The 23,994-nt window shown below is 39.2% G+C and overlaps 1 protein-coding gene and 1 long non-coding RNA gene across 7 annotated transcripts in view; one reads left to right on the forward strand and one right to left on the reverse strand.

Moving 5' to 3' along the window:
• Nucleotides 1–23,994, forward strand: part of LOC138742401 (uncharacterized) — a 55,163-nt gene that overhangs the window by 22,221 nt on the left and 8,948 nt on the right. For 3 of the 5 annotated variants that reach the window (XR_011344138.1, XR_011344139.1, XR_011344140.1), the window contains 2 exons: nt 3,582–3,633; nt 6,118–6,731. This is a non-coding gene — a long non-coding RNA (uncharacterized lncRNA). Of the gene's footprint in view, nt 1–3,581; nt 3,634–6,117; nt 6,732–20,159; nt 21,194–23,994 lie in introns of those variants that run through there. The other 2 variants (XR_011344141.1, XR_011344142.1) reach the window with 2 other exon arrangements.
• Nucleotides 1–23,994, reverse strand: part of wdfy1 (WD repeat and FYVE domain containing 1) — a 48,519-nt gene that overhangs the window by 3,457 nt on the left and 21,068 nt on the right. Inside the window, exons 5-11 of one of the 2 annotated variants that reach the window (XM_069896719.1) lie at nt 15,554–15,704; nt 14,362–14,474; nt 11,661–11,787; nt 10,297–10,402; nt 6,502–6,603; nt 3,566–3,696; nt 273–381 (exon numbers count right to left, since the gene is read on the reverse strand). In XM_069896719.1, coding sequence (XP_069752820.1) covers nt 273–381; nt 3,566–3,696; nt 6,502–6,603; nt 10,297–10,402; nt 11,661–11,787; nt 14,362–14,474; nt 15,554–15,704 — 839 coding nt within the window. The remainder of the gene's footprint in view (nt 1–272; nt 382–3,565; nt 3,697–6,501; nt 6,604–10,296; nt 10,403–11,660; nt 11,788–14,361; nt 14,475–15,553; nt 15,705–23,994) is intronic. The other variant, XM_069896720.1, reaches the window with a different exon arrangement.

Consider the following 23,994-nt stretch of genomic DNA (forward strand, 5'->3'; position numbering starts at 1 on the left):
TGCACACAATTATCCTTTTCCAGTAACTTAATGGCAATTATCTCATTTGAGATTGTAGGTGGAAGTCTAACACACAGAAGACCTTTTACTGGTAAATCTAACCCACCTGATGACATGTTTCAGATCTTTATGGAGATATCACTACATCAGACTAATCACTCTACTGTACTTTATAAATAATGCACAGAACAGGAGTACAAAATTGCCCTAAAATTCTTGAAAGTTCGAAAGCCAAACAAAGCCTAACCAATCGGAGGGGAAAAAAAAAATACCTTCACAATGCGATCATGTCCACAGGTTACCATCAGTCCTCTTGCAGCATCCAGGTTCATATATACAATATTATGTTTGCCTTCATGAAATGTTGCCAAAGAAGTTAGACTATAATAATAATTTTAAAAATGCTAATATCAGCACTTTTCAAACAAACACAGCAATAAAATATTCCTCTAACAGTAGAATCTCACTGCAAGACTCATTTGCTTCACATGTCCTTTTCAAAGTAAGTTGCCTCAGTAAACATAACAAACAAAACATTTTTGGTGAAACAGTCATGCAGCAGCCAACCCTGCCACCTCATAGATCAAAGGAGCTAGTTGGATCATGACTTGGTGTCTGTACTGTTTAGAACATTACAGCACAGTACAGGCCCTTTGCCCCATGATGTTGTGCTGACCTACATAAACCTAGTCAACAATCTAAACCTTCCCTACTTCACACCCATAATCCTCTATTTTTCTTGCATCTTATGTCTGTAAGAGTCTTTTAAATGTCCCTATTGTACCATCCTCCACCACCACCCCAGGCAATTCCTCCCCTCAACTTACACAGGTAGACAAAGTTAAAGAATTTCATGCATGTTACATTCTAAACATAGTATTACATGACAATATTGGAACATTTACCTTTAAATGTCTTCTGATATTTGCTACTGTCACACCGGTAAAAACGGGCTGGCTATCCACCCTATCTAGGCCTCTCATAATCTTGTAGACCTCAATGAAGTCATCTCTTATCCTCCTTTGTCTCAAAAGAATCATTCTCCAATCAAGGCAATATCCTGGTAGATCTCCTCTGCATCCTCTCCAAAGGTTCCACTACTTCCCTCCTTTATCTTTGAGTCCCTACCTTCACTCATGCATAGAACACCTTAGTGTTTTCCTTAATCCCATTTGCTAAGGCCTTGTGCCCATTTCTAGCTCTCTCAACTCCGTAAGTTAATTCCTGCCCTACCATACAATTCATGTGAGCCCTGTCTATCTTTTGCTTCCTAAATCTTCTGTCTCCGTCTTCTTAACTAACTGTTAATGGTTCTCTTACCTTACCATCATTTCAGTTTCAATGAGACAAACCTATCCAGAACCCCATGTAAGTGGTCCGTAAACATCTTCCACATTACTTCTGTGCTTGCCCTCCCCCGCCCCCCCCACAAGAACATCTGTTCCCAATTTACTGTACCCAGTTCCTCCCAAATCCCATCATAATTAACTCTTTCTCCAATTAAACACTTTTTCACTATTTTGTCAACTCCTATCCTTGTCTATAGCAAGGCTAAAGGTCAGGGAGTTGTGGTCACTTTCACGGAAATACTCCCCTACCGAGAGGTCTGTCACCTAAGTTCATTACCCAGTACAGCCTCTCCTCTAGTTGAGTGGTCCACATGATGTATCAGGAATCCTTCTTGGACATACCTGACAAATTCTACCCCATCTATCCCTCTTGCAGTAAGGAGGTTCCTGTCAATATTTGGGAAATTGAAGTCTCCTAGAACAACAACCCTGTTATTTCTGCACCATTCCAGAATCTGCCTACGTATCTACTCTTCAGTGTCCTAAGGGCTATTTGGGGGCCCACAGACTACCCCCAATGCAGTGATTGCTCCCCTCCTGTTTCTGATCTCCACCCACACTAACTCAGTAGACACTCCCTCCACAGCATCCTCCCTTTCTGCAGCTGTTAGACTCTCCATGATTAGTTATGCTCTGCCCCTCACCTTTTACCTTCTCACTATCCCTTTTGAAACATCTAACCCTGGTACCCACATCAGCAAAGTCTCTGTAATGGCCACACTTTGCAATTCCATGTACTTATTCACACACTGTTCATCTCCCTTATTCCCAATACTACTTGCATTAAAGTAAACAAATTTCAATCCTTCCAACTATCTATGCTTCCTTCATTCCCTGTCCTTCCTCACAATTTCACTGCACATTGCATCATGCTTTCTACCATTTACAGGAAAGGCCAAGTTGTAGAGTCACAAGGAAGCGAGGGAATAAGACAGAAGGTATTGTGTTCCTAGGCCAAATACCACTTGCTGTGTCATTAAGAAATTAGAATTGCAGACTGAATTAAGACACATATCAAAAGACATGATGAATTCAGCAGATTTCAAAAGATAGGTAGAAACTACTTGATTTGGTCCAGAACAATTGTAAACTTGAAACTCAGGAAGCACTTCTTCAGGTAAAATGGTTTCAGAAATGTGGAACTGCTCCCCCATTAAACAATGTCAAAACATTCAAAACTAAAATTGATGGTTCATATTTCATAAATCCATGAAACCAACTTCTAAGTAACTAGTGTTACAACACGTCTTACATGATCTAATTGAACTGTGGCACGATCTGCTTTTACATTTCTGCTAGATTGTTTATTCTGTCACAACATACAAATACTTTTCTGCAGTCCAAGCATAACCAACCAAATGTTATCTGTCTACACTCCTGAGGAGTTAGTGTAAATACTGAGGGTTTCTAGCAATGTTCTAATTTACAATCTGGGCTAATGATTTGCAAGCTGACCTCTAGGACCATTGCTTCTCAGAATTTATTCAAAACATTCTTTATGGTTTGGCTTCAAAAATTATTATTTTTTATATAAAAGAATTTGCTCAATTCAATGAAAGCAAATGTAAAAGATTTCCAGCTGGTCAGGATGCTTCCTTTAGAATTAGAGAGAGCGTATTGGGTTGACGAAATCTCATCAGAAGTCACCAATTGTGGAAATGCTGGATACCTGAAATGATTGAATTTAGTGCCATATCCTGAGGACAATAATATGCCAAGATGGAAGATGAGGAGCTGTGTCTCAAGCTTATCTTGGGCTTTGCTGGACTAGTATAACAGGCAAAGGCAGAGATTGGAGTGGGAATTAAAGTTTACACTTGTTCATTTTGGCAACAACCTTTCACAGAAAAACATTCCTTGACTCACAAAGTAGTTTCAGTGTTTGAAAAGATTTTGATGGCAAGAACAGGAAAAAAAATGATTGTGGAAAATATTTTAACACAGATTGCTGATTCAGAGAAAAAGCTATGTTAGCTTTCCATTAAAAGAAATGTACATGATGGCATCCTTTTTCCTCCATTTAAAATGTACTGAATCCAAAGATATATACCAAGCCACACATCACCAGGATTCAAACCCATTTTATAAATTGTTTATCTGGTATTTATTCTAAATAAAATGTGCTCGTCTTGAAATTTCAAATTGATTTGGACAGCATTCTCAGTCCTGAGTGACACAATTATAGTCTAAAAAGGCAGAAGTTAAAATGTACTCACTCTTCATCTTTGACAGTGTTGAAGCAGTCATCACAGACTCGTACCTGAAACTCAAATCCCATCATCGGGTAGGTGGAACGTTTTGTGCTGCATTTCCCACAGATTGCTTTCCCACATTTTCTGCAGTGATGCTAAACAGTACAATGAAAAGATATGAACTAAATGCTAACATTTCACTCCAATTCCTATGCACAATACAAACATTCTACAAACAAAGGATGAATTTCATCTGGAGTCTGTGTAAGACTAATGAGAGTTCTTCAGATTCATCAACAATTTCTTCAGTTTCAAAGCCTTTTAGTGTTCAGTTTTACCAATAGTGTTGTACAGATGCCTTGGTCACATTAATTTGAAATGTCAAGGAACTTAAAGTTCTGTATAACTACATAAAAGATCTGAATCTTGAGTTGCAGTTAGCTGGAGAAAATTCACTTTTTATATTTAAAAAAAAATTCCCCTGTCTACCAAATGTTATCTGTCTACACTCCTGAGGAGTTAGTGTAAATACTGAGGGTTTCTAGCAATGTTCTAATTTACAATCTGGGCTAATGATTTGCAAGCTGACCTCTAGGACCATTGCTTCTCAGAATTTATTCAAAACATTCTTTATGGTTTAGCTAGAAACAAACTCTAATAAGTCTTTTGTGGGGCAAGATCTCAAAACTTCAGACCCAAAAACTGAATTTTGTTGACTTTGTGGCTCTAGCTCAGATCATCCAGGTTCCTTTTCATTCTCACCTGTGGATCATATGCCATTAAAACAAAGCACTGTGCAGATGGGACCTTGCTGTAATTTGGTTTTGATGCGATTGTTCATCAAATGAAAATTCATTGATTTAGGAGTCCAATGCTGTAAGTAGTTTGAATTGGTTTTGATCCTTTCTATTGATTTTCAATAAACAGAGCCTTTGGGTAAGACCATACTTTTTTTCCCCCATAAACTTTGACAAAGACCTTGAAGGGTCTCAGAGCTCTCCCAACTTATTTCTTCCATGTTTTATAGGAAAAATGTTCTTATTCAATCTGGTTCAGTCTCATTATGCTCATCACTGGAACATGCGGCAGTAATCACAAAATTTGTAGATACGGTGGTTGAAGTAAAAACACAAAATGTTGGAGAAGCTAAGCAGGTCAAATAGGGTCATTTATGTAGCAAAGGCACCCTTTGTGGCATTCTCTACAGTGGAGAGACTGTTGCAGACTGGGAGATCACTTCGATTAGCACCTCCTCTCTGTTTGCAACCACAGCGACCTCCCAGTGGCCCACCATTTCATTTCTGGGTCACAATCCTGCACTTGCATGTCTGTCCATGGCCCGATGCATTGTCCCACCCTGACCACCCTCAGTTTGGAGGATCAACCCCTTATTTTCCAGCTGGGCACCCTCCAACTATTTCTTTCCCCTCCCCCTTTCCTGTCCTTCCAGTTCTTTCACCCACACAGTCCTACCATTTCACCCCTCCCCCTCCTTCCTTTCTCCACCTATCATCTCCTGCCTTCCCACCGCCCCCCCACCTTTTTGATCGGATGCTTGCTGGCACTTTTCTCACACTTTAATGAAGGGCTCAAGCCCAAAATGCCAGTTCTGTATCTTTGCCTTTGCTACATAAAGGACATTATTTGACCTGCTGAGCTTCTCCAGAATTTTGTGCTTTTACAAGATGCATGCAGCAGCCTTTCTTTAAATATTCAACATGCTAGAACCACTGTTAGTTGTCCTGAATTCTTCCTTCCTTGGGGATGGCTGGGGGGGGGGTCAGATCTACCAGATTTTCTTTTCAAAGGTACTTGTTTTGAGCCAGTGTGTGAGATTGGAAGCAATTCCTAGTTTAGAGTATCAGTGCATCTCTATTGGCTTCCTTTGTTCAACCTGCATAATTTGAAGATTTGTGCTTTTTCTTAAAAAATTGTCCAACTTTCTAAATTCAATCGAAAAACAATTTTACAGCTCTTTTGGATTGGAAGCCCTATTGCTCTACTTATGAGATTTACTTGGCTCCCACCTTCATGTTTCCAAACATATGTGGATGTTTTGTAGTTTTTTTTTTGTTTTTATTGACTTTTTTTTGGATGTAGGGTTGAGAATTCAATTATCTCAGTCTTTTGTCAAATGCATTTTTCCCTATAGCTGTGCAAGAATGATCTTCCCCAGCACCATAGCCACCATGCATTTAATTAAATTGATGATGGGGCTGAATTTTAACCAAAATTGTCCAGACTTGTGAGTTTTGATTTCTCTGTGGAGATTAATGTCTGTGTCTGAAACACGTTGGAAAGTGCCTGCGAGTTCCTTAGAGTATATGGACTTTGAATCATGGGGCCTGGGTGTAGTTGCCAGACACAGTCATAACTCTTGGAACAACTTTTCAACAGATGAGACACATGTCTGGAATCTATTAGAGTTGGATGGCTATGTTCCTGTTTCTCAATGCCCTTTCTAGTTCAGTTTTAAGAAGGGGGTGGGGGTTGTTTTCCTTTGTTCAATTTAATTTTGTGGGTTTTTTTTGGTGGGGAATATTGAATGTTGTTACTTCTTTCTCATTCTTCCACAGACTTTCCTCATGGTTGATCAGATCCATTTTAATTGGGTATTTCTGTCACATTTCTTATCGGAGATAATGCTTTATGGTATTGAGCAGTCCTTGTCTTTGCATCCAATATTATTTGCTAATTTTGTTGTATCAAGAAAAAAATTCTCACCGCCAGCTAATCATTAACTGCTGTCATCAGGGTGTTAAAGGATAGGTCAGAATTACTATTCTTGTGTAGATTGTCATTGATTTCCTAGTGCCAAAAAGAGAGCACAATTCAATCCTAATTTCAGGCATACGAGTTCATGATCTGCCCACAAATGGAATCTGAATCACACTGACACAGGCATTAGACAATTGGACAAATGACCTACTGAACCATGTTATGAAAAGGACAGCACCAACCTGTCGCAGACCAAGACTCTTTGTGTCCCACATTTGTTTGAGATTCCAGAAGAATGGCTGTTTACAATTTTGGCAAGAATCACTTTCCTGCCATTGTGGAGCCTATAAAGCAACAAAGAATTTTTTCTGTTAGTGTAATATCAACTGTTTGTTTATGTCATGTCAACTGGGATAAAACTATTGGTGAAGAGATCCTATTATTACAATAATTAAAGTACATTGCATTAAAATATTTTTTTTTTATTTTTGACCACAGTATATTAATCAGCTGCTTTTCATTAATATTTTTGAACCTGTACATCTATTTAAGAGTGGATTTTTAGCATTTTGTATGATGACATATTGTGCTTATTTTAATTTTATTCCTCCACTTCCCATCAATTATTGTACAAGGAATGATTCCAACCAGTTAAGTGTTAACAGAACCGCTTGATTCCATACTCCATCTCAATATGAGGGGCGGCCCCTTTCACCCACCCACGAATGACAACTTTCTTTCTCTACCAACATAACAAGTGTTTCCAGAAATTTTTAACAATCTTTTCCTTCAAGATTTATGCAAATCGTAAGATTCTATTTCTCCAGGGTTCCACTTCTATTTTACTCTGACTGTTTAAAAAACAGTATACAGTGCATGATGTGAATATCAAAACAGCAAACAAATTACTTTAAAAACTCTGCATTCAGACAACACCTCATCATTGTTCAATATTAGTTTAATCAATTTCTTTTCCAGTTCCATTGTAAACATTCAGCTTGATTATATAGGAATTCAATATCCTGTTTACTAAGGAGAGGTGAAGATTCACTCAGATGCAATGATAAACAATAATGCAAAGAAACTTTAATAGATTGTGAAAATGAGGGTGATTATAGGCAAAATAGATAACAAGGGTTTCAATTTAGTGATTGAAAAGGTTAGAACTAAAATTTGTTGATTAAAAAACATTTACCTTGCCAGGAAGAGCAAGACAATGGTGTGCACTGTTAGAATCAATGATTAAAAGAGCAATGGTTAACAAAGAAGTTGATGGGTTGATGAAGGAAAAATTAGTATGGAATCAGTGAGGACATGGAGGGAGAAAGGAGTACTGTTAAGGTGAACCAAGAACATTCAATTGAACAAACATTTCAATGGCAGCTTTATTTTTAGTGCCCACTAGAAAGGCCAGATGTTTGCCAAGCATCATCTTCCCTTTCTAGCTATGCATTGACAAACTTGCTATGTAGGTGACATAGTACATGTATGATAATCTTTAAACAAAAATACAATTTCTATATAATCAGACACTAAATATGGTGAATAACGCTATGAAAAGTTATTTCCAGTGAACAGAAGTTGGAGCGAGAGCATACGAGAACAGGCTTGGGAACAGATATTCTTGGGGAAAAACACAGAAGTAATTTTGGATGATGTTTAGGGACAACTTGTGTTGGGTTCTGGATAGGTGTGTCTCACTGAACCCGAGAAAAGATGGTAGGACAAGGGAATCACGGTTGACAAAAAGAAGTGAGACAGATCGTTAAGAGGAAAAAGAAAGCATCTAGAAGGTTTAGAAACCAAAATACAGGAAGGACTCATGAGAATTATACAGAAGCCTAGAAAGAACATGGACGAAAGCTAGAAGGGGATATGAGAAGACCTTGGCAACAAGGATCAAGGAAAGCCCTAAAGCATTCTATCCATATGGCCTTCAAGGATATTGGAGGTAACATGTGCTTGGAGGCAAAGGAGGTCCTTAATAAATACTTTGCATCAGTCTTCACCAGAGTGAGGGTCAATGTGAAGTGCTGGATCTTCTCAAAAACTTTAGGATTGTTAAGTCTATGGATATACTCCAGGATACTACAAGAAGCCGGGAACAGATTGCTGGGGCTTTAGCAATGATCTTAGTGTCCTCGCTAGCCACAGGGGAGATACCAGAGGATTGGAGAATGGAAAATGTTGTCCCCTTGTTTAAAACATGTAATACAGAGAATCCTGGAAATTATAGACCCGCAAGTCTTGTGTTAATGGTGGGCAAACTATTGCAGAGGATTCTTAGGGATAGGATTTATAAGCATTTATAGTCTTCTCAGGGATAGGCAGCATAGCTTTACAGGTCATACCTAATGAGCCTAGATGAGATTTTTGAGGAAGTAACAAAATAAATTTATGTAGACAGAATGGTAGATGTGATGTATATGGATTTTAGTAAGGCATTTGGCAAAGCCTCCCATGGAAGACTTATTCAGAAAGTCATGAGACAGTGGATTCCATTGGAACTATGGCTGTGTGGTTCAGAATTGGCTAGCCGGCAGAAAGCAGAGGGTAATAGTCAATGGAACATACTCTGCTAGTGACTAGTGCAGATCCACAGGGATCTGTTCTGGGACCCTTGGTCTTTGTGATTTTTATCAATGACCTAGATGAAGAAGTTGAGGGATGGCTCAGACACGAAGGATGGAGGTGTTGTGGACAGTGTAGAAAGTTTTCATTGACAGGTAGTAGACAGGATGCAGAATTGGATGGAAAAGTGACAGATAGAGTTCAATTTAGAAATGAAGTGATGCATTTTAGAAGGTCAAATGAAAGCAGAGTACATGTTTATTGGCAGGATTCTTAACAGTGTGGAAGAAGAGGTAGCTTGGGGTTCAAATCCATTGCTCCCTGAAGGTTGCCGTGCAGATTGATAGGGTAGTTAAGAAGGCTTATGGTATGCTGGCTTTCATTAGTCTGGAGATCAAGTTCAGGAGGTAATGTTGCAGCTCTATAAAATTCCAGTTAGACCATACTTGGAATATTATGCTCAGTTTTTGTTGCTTCATTACAGGAAGTATGTGGAAGCTATGGACAGGGGTAGAGGAGATTTACTATGATGATGTCTGGATTGGAGAACGTGCCTTGTGAGGCAAAGTTAACAGAGCTAAGGGTTTCTCTTTGGAGCAAAAAAGAATGAGAGATGCCTTAATAGAAATCTACTAGATTGTGAGAGGCATAGATAGGGTGGACAGCAAGCACTTTTTTCCTGGTATGAAAGTAGCAAACATCAGAGGACATCTGTACAAAGTGAGGGAGGAAAGTTTAGGGGAATAGACAGGAGTATGCATTTCCGGGGTTGTGGTGAAGGCTGGCACAATAGGGGCTTTTAAAAGTCTCTGAGACAGGCACATGGATACATGAAAAAAAAGAGGGTTATGGGTGCAAGTTAGGGAAGGTATCATTTTTGAGAAGGTTTCTATCAGTCAGCACAACCTGAACAATTTATTTTTATGCCATTTCCTCTCAGTAGAACAAACATCTGTTTTGTATTCCATAGCTCCAACTAATGTGCAGAAGTGCATGATTTGATTAAATATTATGATTGGCACATGAGATATTATTGGTCCTTATTATCAAAGTTGGAAATAAATATTGCAACTGTCTATTATTCCAAAATTATTATAGCCAACTATTGTGATTTCAGATCCAGGAAATAGATTTATTGCGGATATACAATCACGTCACCAAATATCCATGAGTAGGTATCAAATAAGCTCGTGATATGGATAGGTCTGGCTAAACAATAAAAGTAAGAAAGATACAATGACAATAGAAACGAACCATCAATAGCAGTTTGAGACATAGACGTTAATTACAAATATAGAATATGACAGGGGACCCGTCAGGGATATTAAGCAACTTTGGTGACAACTCATTCTGGTTACATTTAATTATTTGTGAATCTCCCTTTAACTTACAGACTTTGACCAGTTGCAGTAGGATATTTTATAGATTTCCATGTTTCTGCCTGAAAAAAAAGTGAAGCTCATTACCTCTTCTCTTTGGACCTCCATGTTCCAAACTACAATTCCCCCATCAGCTGCACAGGAAATCAGCTGCCGTGTTAGCTGCAAGTAGCACAGAGATTGCACCTTGTCACTGTGAATAAATCAGAAAGAGGTTAAAAATAGACTCTTCCTGCCAAAATATATGCCACAAAAACCTATGAGAACAACTACTGTTAATTATCTGAAATTTGCAATTAGTGCAAAAACAATGAACCAAAGCCAGCATTTGTCAGGAATCATTTTCATTTCTTCAAAATGTTTCTCCCAATATTTAAAAAAAAATAGTCCTTGATTTACTTTCAATGGTATAAAAAGATTCCTACAACCAGACTATATTCTCCAAGGTTGGCAATCAATTTACAAGAGTAATTAGGTTTCAGCAAGTGTTCAGCGGCTATTTAATTCTGTTTCCCTCACTTTTCCATCAAGTCATCTCCATAATATCTATGTCAACTGGAAAGGGGGTAAAAAAGGGGCTGTCATTCAACACACTGAAGTGCCATGACATTGTTATTAGGGTACAGGAGATATTTGGCTCATCAAGTCTATGCCAACTTTCCACACAGCAATCCATTTCAGTCTCATTCCCACTTTGTCGCTGTAGCCCTGCCACATTATTTACCTCAACTTAAATCCCTAACAGACTCCATTTCTGCCACTCTTGTAGGAAACAAGTTCAAGGATATGTCCTCGTGGATGATATCATCTACAAGCGCATAAACTGACCATGCCCACCAGACCTGGAATCAGCCATTTGTCCAGGAAAGGAAAAAGTATTTTGCAATACTAACACTATGTGCGTGAACATTTAACATAATTTAAATAATGATTACATATCAGATGAAAATACACCACTACTTCCTTTGTATGTATTTTACTGCTCAGACAGATTCTCCAATCTTTTCAATGGAATATCTTAAAACAGATAAAACTGGTGGTTTCAAACTGCCACCCTAAATTCACATTCCACCTTAAGCCATCCCTATGCCATAAGTGCCGTGATTGGTAAGGTATGGCTTACTCTAGACTCAATTATGATTAAAACATTTTGCCTGAGAAAAATGGTCATTGGCCCATTTCCTTTGGAGTTGTGAAACTGCACATAACGAGTCAATTAGGAATGGTTAAAACAGTGGTTTTCAAACCTTTTTTCTTTTCACTCACATACCACCTTAAGGCATAGGGATTGCTGAAGGTGGAAAGTGAGTTTGGAGGGCAGTTTGAAAACCACTGCTATAAACAAAAATGCAAATCAGCTAAGGCCACAGGAGCTAAAGAATTTTATGGTAATCAGTTTTCTATAACATTACAAGGATATGACATTTAAATAAATATAGTTCATCACTTACTGGTGACCTTGAAGTAGTAAAGTCCTGCCTTTTCTCCCACCAATGTCCCACATAATAATACTATGGTCAGATGCTCCAGAAAACAGTAATCGCTGGAGAGGATCCCACCAGAGGGCTCCTATGCCACCTTTAAAACAAAAAGCAAATGATCTATGTACCTACAAATCCACACTTGTTTGAAAAATAAAAAAATATTTCATAAAATTATTTGTATTAAAGCACACCTATCTTAATCATAATTTTCTGATTAGTCATACCTGGATTAGAGTGAATTATTGGTCACACAGATATACTAGTACAAAAATGAAAGACATTTAACGCAAAAGTATGAAGAGACCTCACAGAGGACAAGAAATCTGACATTGAGCCCTGAGGTAATATTAGAGCAGATGGTAAAGAATAAATTTTAAGAGTTCATCTTCAAAATAAAAAAAATGAGAGGCAATAAGCTGGACATTTTAAGGTCCATGAAGCACAGCTGGAAAGGTGATGTGACAAAAACACTGATATGAGAATGGGAGGAGTACCGAACCAAAAACTGGGGAACAGAGTTGACATCTAAGAATGATGGGAAAACAAGTATGAGAATTTTGAAAGCAAGTCTTTGGTTGGTGTAGTGGTGAGTTGTAGGGAATTGATGTAGATGTGCACAAGGACAAGATAAGAGGTTTGCAAATTAGGAAACAGCATTGCTTGACTTCACATAAAAAAAGGGATGAAAGAATGGAGACTGCTCAGGTTCCTAGAAATACTGTAACAATATCCATTTGTTTTAGCAGAGCCAAAATGGAGGCAGTGATGGCAAGCAGGATATTAAAGCAGATGGGTCATTTATGGCAAAGCAGAGATATAATTAAAAACCCTTTATAACCATACATTGCACCTTTTTTTTAAATCACCAATGGTGTTGATGGAACAAGAGAAACTGTTCCTGGTGGCAGAGTATACAGTAACCAGTAGACAAGTTATGGACTGAAGAACAAGGTGAAGAAAAAAAATGTGTGGGATAGCAATGAAATGCACTGCCTCATAAGGTGGCAAATTAATTTAATATAACTTGCTCCTGAAGTAGAAATTAGGGGAAAGAGAAGGTTCTTCCAAAAGAGCTGGCACAGGCACAATGGGCTGGATAACCTCCACCTGTGCAGCCTCATTTGAAAACTTATGTTTCCCATCTTCAAATTCAAACATTTGATGCATAATTCCCCCTCCACCCTCAATGTGGCTTCACCTGGCCTTTCCCATTGAGGCATCTTTGCAATCAAAATAAGATTGCTAAGTAAAGGAGTACTGCAAATCTCCATCAGAAAATGAATTGCTCCAAATATTATCCATTGAAACTATAGTTATCACATGGGTCAAATTTGAAACCCAGTTCCCTGAGATGGAACCAGTAAGAATTCTTTTTTTTCCCTGAAATTGGTCAAGACTTTAAGCTTTGTACCATCTAGTGGATTGTATGAGCAGTTTCCCACCCTTCAGATGTTGGGTTTCCACTTACTTCATGGTTCATCAAATATCTTTTTTTGTGTACTAAGAATTTTTGATATCCTGATGCAAACTGGACAGAAAACAGTCAAACTAAAGATTATAAAGGGAGTAAAGAACAGAGGGACAATGGTGACTCAGAACATTTACAAAATGACTGGAAGAAGCAATGCTTCATTTTTTTAAAAATGTTTCTCTACTTTTTTTCCCCCCTCTCCCATTAATCTTTTCGGGTTCCTCTCTCCTAAAAGATCCTCAAAGGATCTTTTCTCTTCCCTTTTGTCCAAGCTTCAATTTGCTGCTCAGTTTCTATTTACCTTATACATAAGTAGGCAGAAGGGGCACGCCAATGTGAAATGAGAGGTCAGCCAATATTCAGTAGATGGCAGTGTTTACCATGCTACCTTGGTCGGCTTGCAGTTTTTTTGGACGGGAAAGAGTGGATGCAAAATGAGCTAAACTCTGGGAAATGGTTCAGTTCCAAACTGCTGGTCTGAGAAGCAAGTGTTCTAATAGTCTTAAATTTGAACTAGGAGAGCAGGTATTACTTTTTGATCCTATGGAGGGTGGACAACAGACTCAATCAGGGACTCATTCAAAGACTCTTAATTGTGCACTTTATTGTTTTTTTAAAATTCTCTATTGCACAGTTGATTTGTTTACATTGGTTATGTTTTTTTTTGCACTATAAATAAATGATAATTGTCTCTCCCACAGAAATAGAATCTCAGGGTAGTATGTCAGGTATGTACTCTGACAATAAATTTGAATATATAAAAATGGAGACAAAGGAGTAGAAGCATCTGTTGATAGTAAGATTATGTTCACATGGGGCATAAAACTTGTAAGGAGAAATTAGGCCAAAATGCCTTGTTTCTCTGTTGCAGACTATGTGACATCATCAGTGTAATTCAGGACAGTGAGGCCCAGAGAAGTGCAGAAGGTTGAGGTGATTGAAGTGTATGTATACACTGAAAAGTAAAGTTTAAAAACTTCTGAATTTCATACTGATTTGTTTTAAAGGTATACAGTTCAATGGGTGAAATGTTATCAAACAGATTTTATGTCTGAAGAAAACTTTGATAGAAAATGACCCAAAACATATCACTCATGACCAAGGCACCTGATTAGACAAAGCAACTTCTATTGCAATAAGCAGACAGGTAGGAAACAAAGCCAGAACCTAACAGCTCAAACAACATACACACTTTACCTTCATGTCCTTTTAATGTTGAAATTATACTGCAAGAATTCTGTTCAAGCTTCAATAATGTGATCTGTCCAGAGGTATCGCCCACAAATGCATGTCTTGTTTCTATATCATATCTTAATTTGTTAGTCAAACAGAATAAAAATTGTTGAAAGTAAATGGAATGGTCTTTCTCCAGCTAGGACTACATGGCAAAAGTACAATTTTAACAATAACCATATAACCATTTACGGAGCGGAAACAGGCCATGTCGGCCTTTTGAGTCCGCACCGGTTCACTAGAACAACTCCACTAGCTCAAACCTCCCGCTCACCGCCAATAACCCTCCAATCCCCTCACCTCCATGTACACATCCAACCTTCTCTTAAATGACAGATTAAAATTAGAATTTAATTGGTCAGTATGTAAAATGACTACTGACTTTAGTTTTCTCCACTTAGTACCAATGACAAAAAGGGAATTTAAAATATATTTTTAAACAAACAAGGTATTAATGTTGTTTCTAGTAATGGTACACAAGATTCTTTGATTTTAATGATGCCCTCCACAGCTGAAATGTAGCCTAATCCTCAGTGCAAAAGGTGAAAATAAAAACAAATCTTTTCCGTAACAGGCTTTGCTTTTAACTTATTAACTCTCACCAAACTAAAAATATGTAAGAAGCAAGAAAGGATCAGAGTTTCCCACTTACTCAAAATGAAAAGAACAAACAGATATTCTGGCCTAAGTGACGCGTGTTGAAGATCATTCTTCCCTTACAGCACAATTGCTCACAGTAGCAATTCAAATTACAGATATATTTGTTCTGTGTGATGCTTTTAAAGGTCCAATTTTAGCAAGTTCACAGGGTTCAATTATGTACTGCAACCCCACTATCATTTCCAATGTGTCACTAAGCAGAACAATCAAAACAGAGTTAAACAGGAACTTTTCCTTTTCACTGAAAATATATTAGCCTCATAGATTTCTGACACATCAATAATTGTTTTGATCTCAGCATATAATTTTAAATAAGAACAAGTTGATGAAACATAGTGATGTGCAAAGACATTAGTCAAATAGTTGGGGGGGGGGGCCATGTCCATGGGACATAAGTACTATTGCTCACTTTTGTTCATTTCGCCACACAAGGAAACCCCATTTTGACATTTATTAATTAATTGCCTTTTCAAAGCAGAGAGAACATGAAGGATACTGTAGGCATGAAGTCCATGCAGTAAAGCAGTGTCTTCCCTGCAGACATCCACTTCTGGTGCACATCCAGCTGAGGTATTTGTCATGGCCTGTGCTTATAACCCATTCACTCTCTGGAGAAAACATGATTGCTGAAACACGATGTTGATGTGCTGGAATGGGAGAAGAAAATGCACTGCATTATAATATTTGACTGATTAAAAATAGAGGGCATGTTAAAAATCACAAACCAAATATGAAAGTGCCCCCATTTTTACCACATATAATCAGACAAATTTTTATCTCATATAAAAAGAAAAATTATGTAAGAAAATAGAGAATAATGGGTATAAGGTGGGGGAAAATTAGTTTGTTGTGGAGAAGGTTTACGTAGCTCAACACAATATCATGGACTGAAGGGCCTGTACTGTGTTGAAATATTCTATGTTCCAATCCAAAGAAGTGAGCAAAGGGTGGACTTTTCTTTATTCATGTCAAAGAAACTAAATCATGCAAAGTTTTCACTTTAAACTCAAAGGGATAGTTCTCGTGAACATTATAAAGAACAAAAGAACTTCCACTTTATTTACCCTTTCACAAATTCAGGGCGTCCCAAAGTGGTTCAGTGCTAACATAACCATTTTGATTTAGTCACTGGAATCATACAATTCTTTTCTTTGGCTTGGCTTCGCGGACGAAGATTTAAGGAGGGGGTAAAAGTCCACGTCAGCTGCAGGCTCGTTTGTGGCTGACAAGTCCGATGCGGGACAGGCAGACACGGTTGCAGCGGCTGCAGGGGAAAATTGGTTGGTTGGGGTTGGGTGTTGGGTTTTTCCTCCTTTGCCTTTTGTCAGTGAGGTGGGCTCTGCGGTCTTCTTCAAAGGAGGTTGCTGCCCGCCAAACTGTGAGGCGCCAAGATGCACGGTTTGAGGCGATATCAGCCCACTGGCGGTGGTCAATGTGGCAGGCACCAAGAGATTTCTTTAGGCAGTCCTTGTACCTTTTCTTTGGTGCACCTCTGTCACGGTGGCCAGTGGAGAGCTCGCCATATAACAGGATCTTGGGAAGGCGATGGTCCTCCATTCTGGAGACGTGACCCATCCAGCGCAGCTGGATCTTCAGCAGCGTGGACTCGATGCTGTCGACCTCTGCCATCTCGAGTACTTCGGCGTTAGGGATGAAAGCGCTCCAATGGATGTTGAGGATGGAGCGGAGACAACGCTGGTGGAAGCGTTCTAGGAGCCGTAGGTGATGCCGGTAGAGGACCCATGATTCGGAGCCGAACAGGAGTGTGGGTATGACAACGGCTCTGTATACGCTTATCTTTGTGAGGTTTTTCAGTTGGTTGTTTTTCCAGACTCTTTTGTGTAGTCTTCCAAAGGCGCTATTTGCCTTGGCGAGTCTGTTGTCTATTTCATTGTCGATCCTTGCATCTGATGAAATGGTGCAGCCGAGATAGGTAAACTGGTTGACCGTTTTGAGTTTTGTGTGCCCGATGGAGATGTGGGGGGGGCTGGTAGTCATGGTGGGGAGCTGGCTGATGGAGGACCTCAGTTTTCTTCAGGCTGACTTCTAGGCCAAACATTTTGTCAGTTTCCGCAAAGCAGGACGTCAAGCGCTGAAGAGCTGGCTCTGAATGGGCAACTAAAGCGGCATCGTCTGCAAAGAGTAGTTCACGGACAAGCTCCAGCTCCCTCAACAGCCCCTAAGGCTAGAGCTGGATGAGGTCCTCACCCTGGATGAGACATATAAGGCAATCGAACAACTGAAAAGTGGCAAAGCAGCAGGTATGGATGGAATCCCCCCTAGAGGTCTGGAAGGCTGGCGGCAAAACTCTGCATGCCAAACTGCATGAGTTTTTCAAGCTTTGTTGGGACCAAGGAAAACTGCCTCAGGATCTTCGTGATACCACCATCATCACCCTGTACAAAAACAAAGGCGAGAAATCAGACTGCTCAAACTACAGGGGAATCACGTTGCTCTCCATTGCAGGCAAAATCTTCGCTAGGATTCTACTAAATAGAATAATACCTAGTGTCGCCGAGAATATTCTCCCAGAATCACAGTGCGGCTTTCGCGCAAACAGAGGAACTACTGACATGGTCTTTGCCCTCAGACAGCTCCAAGAAAAGTGCAGAGAACAAAACAAAGGACTCTACATCACCTTTGTTGACCTCACCAAAGCCTTCGACACCGTGAGCAGGAAAGGGCTTTGGCAAATACTAGAGCGCATCGGATGTCCCCCAAAGTTCCTCAACATGATTATCCAACTGCACGAAAACCAACAAGGTCGGGTCAGATACAGCAATGAGCTCTCTGAACCCTTCTCCATTAACAATGGCGTGAAGCAAGGCTGTGTTCTCGCACCAACCCTCTTTTCAATCTTCTTCAGCATGATGCTGAACCAAGCCATGAAAGACCCCAACAATGAAGACGCTGTTTACATCCGGTACCGCACGGATGGCAGTCTCTTCAATCTGAGGCGCCTGCAAGCTCACACCAAGACACAATCATACAATATCCCAATATTAAATGTCTGATTTTGGTGATGCACAACTTTTATTTAGCACAATTGTTTATGACAGCCATTCTCGACCTTTTTTTTGGCTATGGCCCTGTTAGGACTCTGCTCAAAGTTATGGGCCCTCTTTCACGTGAAGCAGTCAAGTTTAGTTGGTTTCTTCCGTACTTCTCTCCTACCGACGATATATTAAAAAAAGTTGATTTTGGTCCATGGACCCTCTTAAATGTCCTGTGGCCCCCAAGGAGTCCATATGGCCCTTGTTGAGATGGCTGGTTTAGAACACATGGAGAATTCCCCTGCTCTTTTTCCAAATACTGACATGCACTCTTTTGTATTTACCTAAACAAGTAGGTGGGACCCTGTTAAACACCCCACCTGAAAAATGAGCATTTCTGACAGTACAGATGACCCTCTACACAACACTAAACCTCAGTCTAGGTTGTACCCAAGTGCTCCAGGGAATCAGGATAGTTAGTAGTCCAGGGTCATGGTGCCCATGCCAGTTCCATTCCCTTCAAAAAGTGAACTCAGGAAATTTAAATAATGAAGTGGGAAGTGATCAAAAATCATTGAATAAAATTAATGAAGAATGTCATTAACTAATGTTTGACCATTTAATTTTTAACATTAAATCTATGTGAAAAATTGTTATACAGGTACACGATCCTTTATCCGGAACCCTTGGGGGACAGGGTGTTCCAAATTTCAGATTTTTCCGGATTTCGGAAAGCCCACCTCAATTGTGCTGCTGTATCAATCCCCACCCCTTTCCAGCCGCCTGGCCGCCTCACCCGACTGCCAGTCCCTCAGCCGCCCAACCGCCTCCCCCGACCGCCGGTCCCTCGGCCGTCTACCCCGACCACCGGTCCCTCGGACGCCCGGCAGTCTCCCACAACCGCCTGGCAGTCTCCCCCAACCGTGATCCCTCGTCCATCTCCCCCAACCGCCGGTCTCTCAGCCGCCCGCCAGTCTTCCCCAACCACGTTCCTCGGCCGCCCGGCCATCTCCCCCGACCACCGGTCACCACTTGCCGGATTTTGGAGCTTTCCGGATTTTAGATGTCCGGATAAAGGATCGTGTACCTGTATTTCCAAAAGAATAGATGAAAGCATTTTTCCTTCTAGGTTTTAATCAAGGCCTGATGATCATTTGGCTATCATACATAAAGTGTCCTGCAAAATAAAAACATGAAGTACGCAGTTAGCTCTGTTTCAGCCTGCAACTTAGGAAAAAAATGATGGTTCATTTTGTGGTGAACCAAGCTATTTGCAACATGGACAAGATGTAGCCTTGCCTCGGATAACCTGAGAAACAAAAGCCAAATAATCCTTCAAGTGCACTTGGACACTCATCAGGACTGGTTTTCCACCTCAGCACCAATTTCCAGCAACACATTTTTCAATTTCCTTGATATCCAGAAACCCATCAACCCTTGTTTTGAATAAATGAACTTCCACAATACTCTAGGGTCAAAAATTCCAAAGATTCACCATCTTTTTCCTCCCGGTTTATTGGAATTGTTTCTCCTTCCAAGTTAACATTCCAAATGTCCAGGATGTTGATTCCCTGCTGCCTGTTGGGATGTGTCTATCCTTTTTAGTACATCATTAATCCAGAAATTTATTAATATCTTTCACTTCCCCATTCCTCCAAACTACATGGCAATCAGTAATATTTAATTTTTATTCAATTACTGTTTTATTTGGCTTCCATTTTGTACTAAAATCCCTTATTATTTTGTTTCACCGATAATTTGAATATTTCTGGTTGGAAAGCTTCACGTCCATTTCTTTTCAGATAATTTTAACTCTTGCTATTTTCTTTCTTTTTCACAAGATGGGGCCAGAGTGTGGCAACTCTTTGTGAGCCTGTGCACACAAAAGAAAGCTTTTCCCTACACCTTGGTGCACATGACTGATAAATAATTTAAATCTAAACCCTGAAATGAAGAGATTTCTTTTCATCTCAGTCCCCAGGAGATTGAGAATAAGGGATAGTCACCTCAATAGTGGAAAGAAACATTTGCCCCACATCTGATCTGTCTGTCCCATTAAGAATTTTGCAAATTTGAATTAAATTGTTTCTCATTTCTATAAAAATCTAGGAAATAAAGTTCCAGAATTCTCCAGTTCCCTTCTTACAGCACCTCATTATCTCTGGTGAATCTTTGCAGAACTGCCTCAGGAGGCAAATACATCCTTAAAGAGACCAGAGTCATACACTCCAGGTAATCTCACCATGATACTATACATTTGCAACAAGGTTTTGATACCCCTGTAACCAAGCAAAAGCAAGATCATAAAAGGACAAAGAGTAAATGGCAGAAATGCAAAGTGGCAAAACAGAAGCAGACAAAGAAATTGAAATCATTGAATACCTGAGCAAACATTTGACCATCTCTATGTATCAAAATGTGCCGCATTCACAGAATGTATTTGACCATCTGTATGTATCAAAATGTGCCGCATTCACAGAATGTATTTGACCATCTATATGTATCAAAATGTGCCACATTCACAGAATGTATCTGACCATCTGTATGTATCAAAATGTGCCGCATTCACAGAATGTACTCACGTTACAGATGTGTAACGGAATACCACAATGTTATCGAGCTTTAAACCAGCTTCTGCAATGCTCCCTCATAAAGAATGAACATCAAGGCAGTAACATTAATTTGAATGTAGGTTATTTCACCATTTACTGTAATACAGGTCGAGAACCCCTTATCTAAAGATCCAGAATCCAAACTTTTTGAGTGCTGACATGATGACAGCACAAGTGGAAAATTCCACACCTGGCCTCATCCATGTGGGGCTCCGAAGCTGTGTTGGTGCCAGTTTGCTACCAACCATAATCACCACCAGCCCTACGTCCATTACTTTATTTTTAAATATTTTATTTATAGAATTTACAAGTCAAATAAATCCAATGATATAACCAATGTATTTAACAACAATCCTTCTTGTTAACTATAATTGTAAATAACCCCCCTCTCCCCCATACCTTAGAAAAACAGAGAAAACAAAGAATAGGTATAAGAGCAGGATAGAAAAACAACAGAAATAAGAACAAGAGAAAGATTTGCCAGGCACCTTTACCAATCTCTCGCCTAAAAATTATCTAACGTTTAAGGATCAGGCGATGGTAAAGGTTGGGGGGGGGGGGGATGGGCAGGGCGAGGTGGGGGGGGGAACAGTTAAAGATTAATCCCTACGCGTCGTAGGTATGCCTGCCAAATATCCATAAATATTTTGGACTTATTCTTCAGATTGTAAGTGATTTTCTCCAGGGGGACACAATTATGCATTTCTTCATTCCAACATGCCAATCCTAAATAAGAATCAGACTTCCAGGTAACCGCTGTACATTTCCTAGTCACTTCCAATGCAATCTTAACAAATTGTATATTACTCAGTGTTTTTTTGCTTATTGTTACAAAGATATTGTTGAAAATGACTGATGGCGAAATAGCCAAAATGGTTCTGAATCAAGGCAAGTACAAAACATTATTTTCATGTAAAATCTGAAATTCATCTCCACCTAAAATGGCATGCTTGAGTGTAACATGACTAGCAACATTCTTATTTTGAAAAAAATAAAATATAGTGTACTGTAGATCATAGGTGGAGACTGAAAGTGTGCCGTTGCTTGTTGATGTTTAACAGCTGATACAGGTATTCTGTTGATGCTACTATATTATTCTAAAATCTGAAACACTTCTGGCCCCATGCATTTTGGATAAGGGGTACTCAACCTGTACAAGATTTGAATCATAGATCGGTAACCCTCAATCAGAATAGACCCCATCAACTCTCCAGGTCCATGATGGACATCCAAGTCAACAGCCGCCCTACCATTTGCTTATTTGACAGTGGAAGCACTGAAAGCTTCATTCATCCAGACACTGTACAGCACTACTCCCTTGGGGTGAAGCCCACGAGCCACCATGGTATCCAAATCTCATTCGGCAGAGAATTGTGGCAAAAAAAAAGATTTGAATCATAGAACAATTTAATTTCTATGCTTCCTGTTTCCTTTTCATAAAACAATCTCAGCTTTTCAAGAAGTATATCAATATATAGGAAATTTCACAATTTTCCCTCCAATTTATCAATCGAGGGGGAAAAAAGGAAACACGAAATGCTGGTCAGTATCCTTCTCAAAAACACGTTCACTTCAGGGACTAAAATTAATTAAATCATTAATAGGCACTGACAACCAATGGAAAGGGACAACAGTCCCATTGGTCATTCTAAACAACTTCTCTAATTTGATTAGCTGCAGGAAATGTACTTGTTCAAAAGTTCTAACAGTTTTTTTTGTTATGCATACTGTACTTTTGTTTCAAAATAAGTTGGTTATTATAGTCTTCAGTTCTTATCAAAAACCATCAATCTTGACTCTCCCCTTTGTCCTGTTCGGCATCAGTCGTCAGCAAAGAAAAGTGCCGGGCACTGGAATGCACCAAGCCTATCGAGCATTCAAAGGAGTGGTCCTTCGGTCTGGACACTGAAATACAGAGCCCTCCAAAAGAAGGCACACTCCTCCACCCCCCCCCCCCACTTTATTTGCCTCTATGCTCCAGTTTTAAATTAGCAATCATCCAAATCATTTGTAATTAAAGTATACATTCCAGATTCCATTCAAGGTTACTTGCATACATTTTGGTTTAACCATCTAGAAATTACAGGGAAAAAAAAAATCAATCTTTAAAAAAAATAGAAGAGCAAAAAAACACTCTTAGAAATGCCAGTGATAAAATGCTGGGAAGAAAGCAGCACTTGAGATGCAGTTAGTGTTTTAGGTTGTTGGTTCATGTACTAGAACCATAAACATTTAGGAACCAAATATTAAGTTGCAGAGAAGGGGAAGGAGCTGTTTAAAAAAAAAGGAATTTTTCAGAGTAGAAAACAAAGAGATTGAATGGCATGAGGTATGGTGGTGCTGGAGGAGGGAGGGTGATGAGTATTGTTTAATGGTAATGGACTTTACCCCCTCCATAAATCTTCGTCCTCGAAGCCAAGCCAAAGAAGAAAGAATGGTAATGGATCTCTCAAGAGGAAATGCAAATACAAGGAGATAAATAAAAGAAAGGACACAGGAAAAAAGTTTCAGACTCAAAATGCAAAATAAAAATGAACGCTAGAGACATGCAGCAGGTCGGAATAGCGCTTATGGAGAGAGAATTAATTGATCGCTTAATGGGTTTTCATCACAATTGTCCGGTTGCGATACAAATTAGAAATCTCAGCCTAAGACATCAACTATTTGTTTTCCCACATATGCTACCTGATCTATGTTTTTCTGGTATTTTATTTATACTTCAGGTTCTGATTGCACCTTTCTAACCATTTGTCCAGGAGAAACCATGGTTCTGAAACTGCCTTTCAATGGAAGTTAATTTGTCCAAGTGATTTTGTTCTAAAAGCAAACTAGGTTAAGATGGAAAACATTGCAGCGCATCACCATTTATCTCAAAAAAAAATATTGCACACTGTCAACATGTTGTAAAACTCCCCAAAAATATTAATGGAAATCTGCAGTGAATTCATACTTTCTCAAGTGGGCACCAATTCAGTTAAGAAATAGTGCAGTTTGAAATGCATTGAATATGGACATTCTATTAAAATATGACTGCATATAAATAACACTAAAGACAATGGAATGCCAGTTCCATCAAAGATAAGCAATGAATGGATACTTTTCATATGAACTGTAACACTATCATAAAATTAAAGGCACAGGTCCAAAAGATCATCCAATCTGCATATACTTAAACTGCAATCCTGAGAATTTACATTCAAAAAATCAGAATTTGAACTAAAATTAGTGCCATAAAATCCATTTAAATTTAAGATAATTTCCCTGATTAAATAACACATTTTAAACCCTCTCTGTTGGGTTCAATCCCAAAGGAGCCAAAGCAAAATATCAAC

The sequence above is a fragment of the Narcine bancroftii genome, chromosome 9 (genome assembly GCF_036971445.1).
Source record: "Narcine bancroftii isolate sNarBan1 chromosome 9, sNarBan1.hap1, whole genome shotgun sequence".
NCBI classification, from domain to species: Eukaryota; Metazoa; Chordata; class Chondrichthyes; order Torpediniformes; family Narcinidae; genus Narcine; species Narcine bancroftii.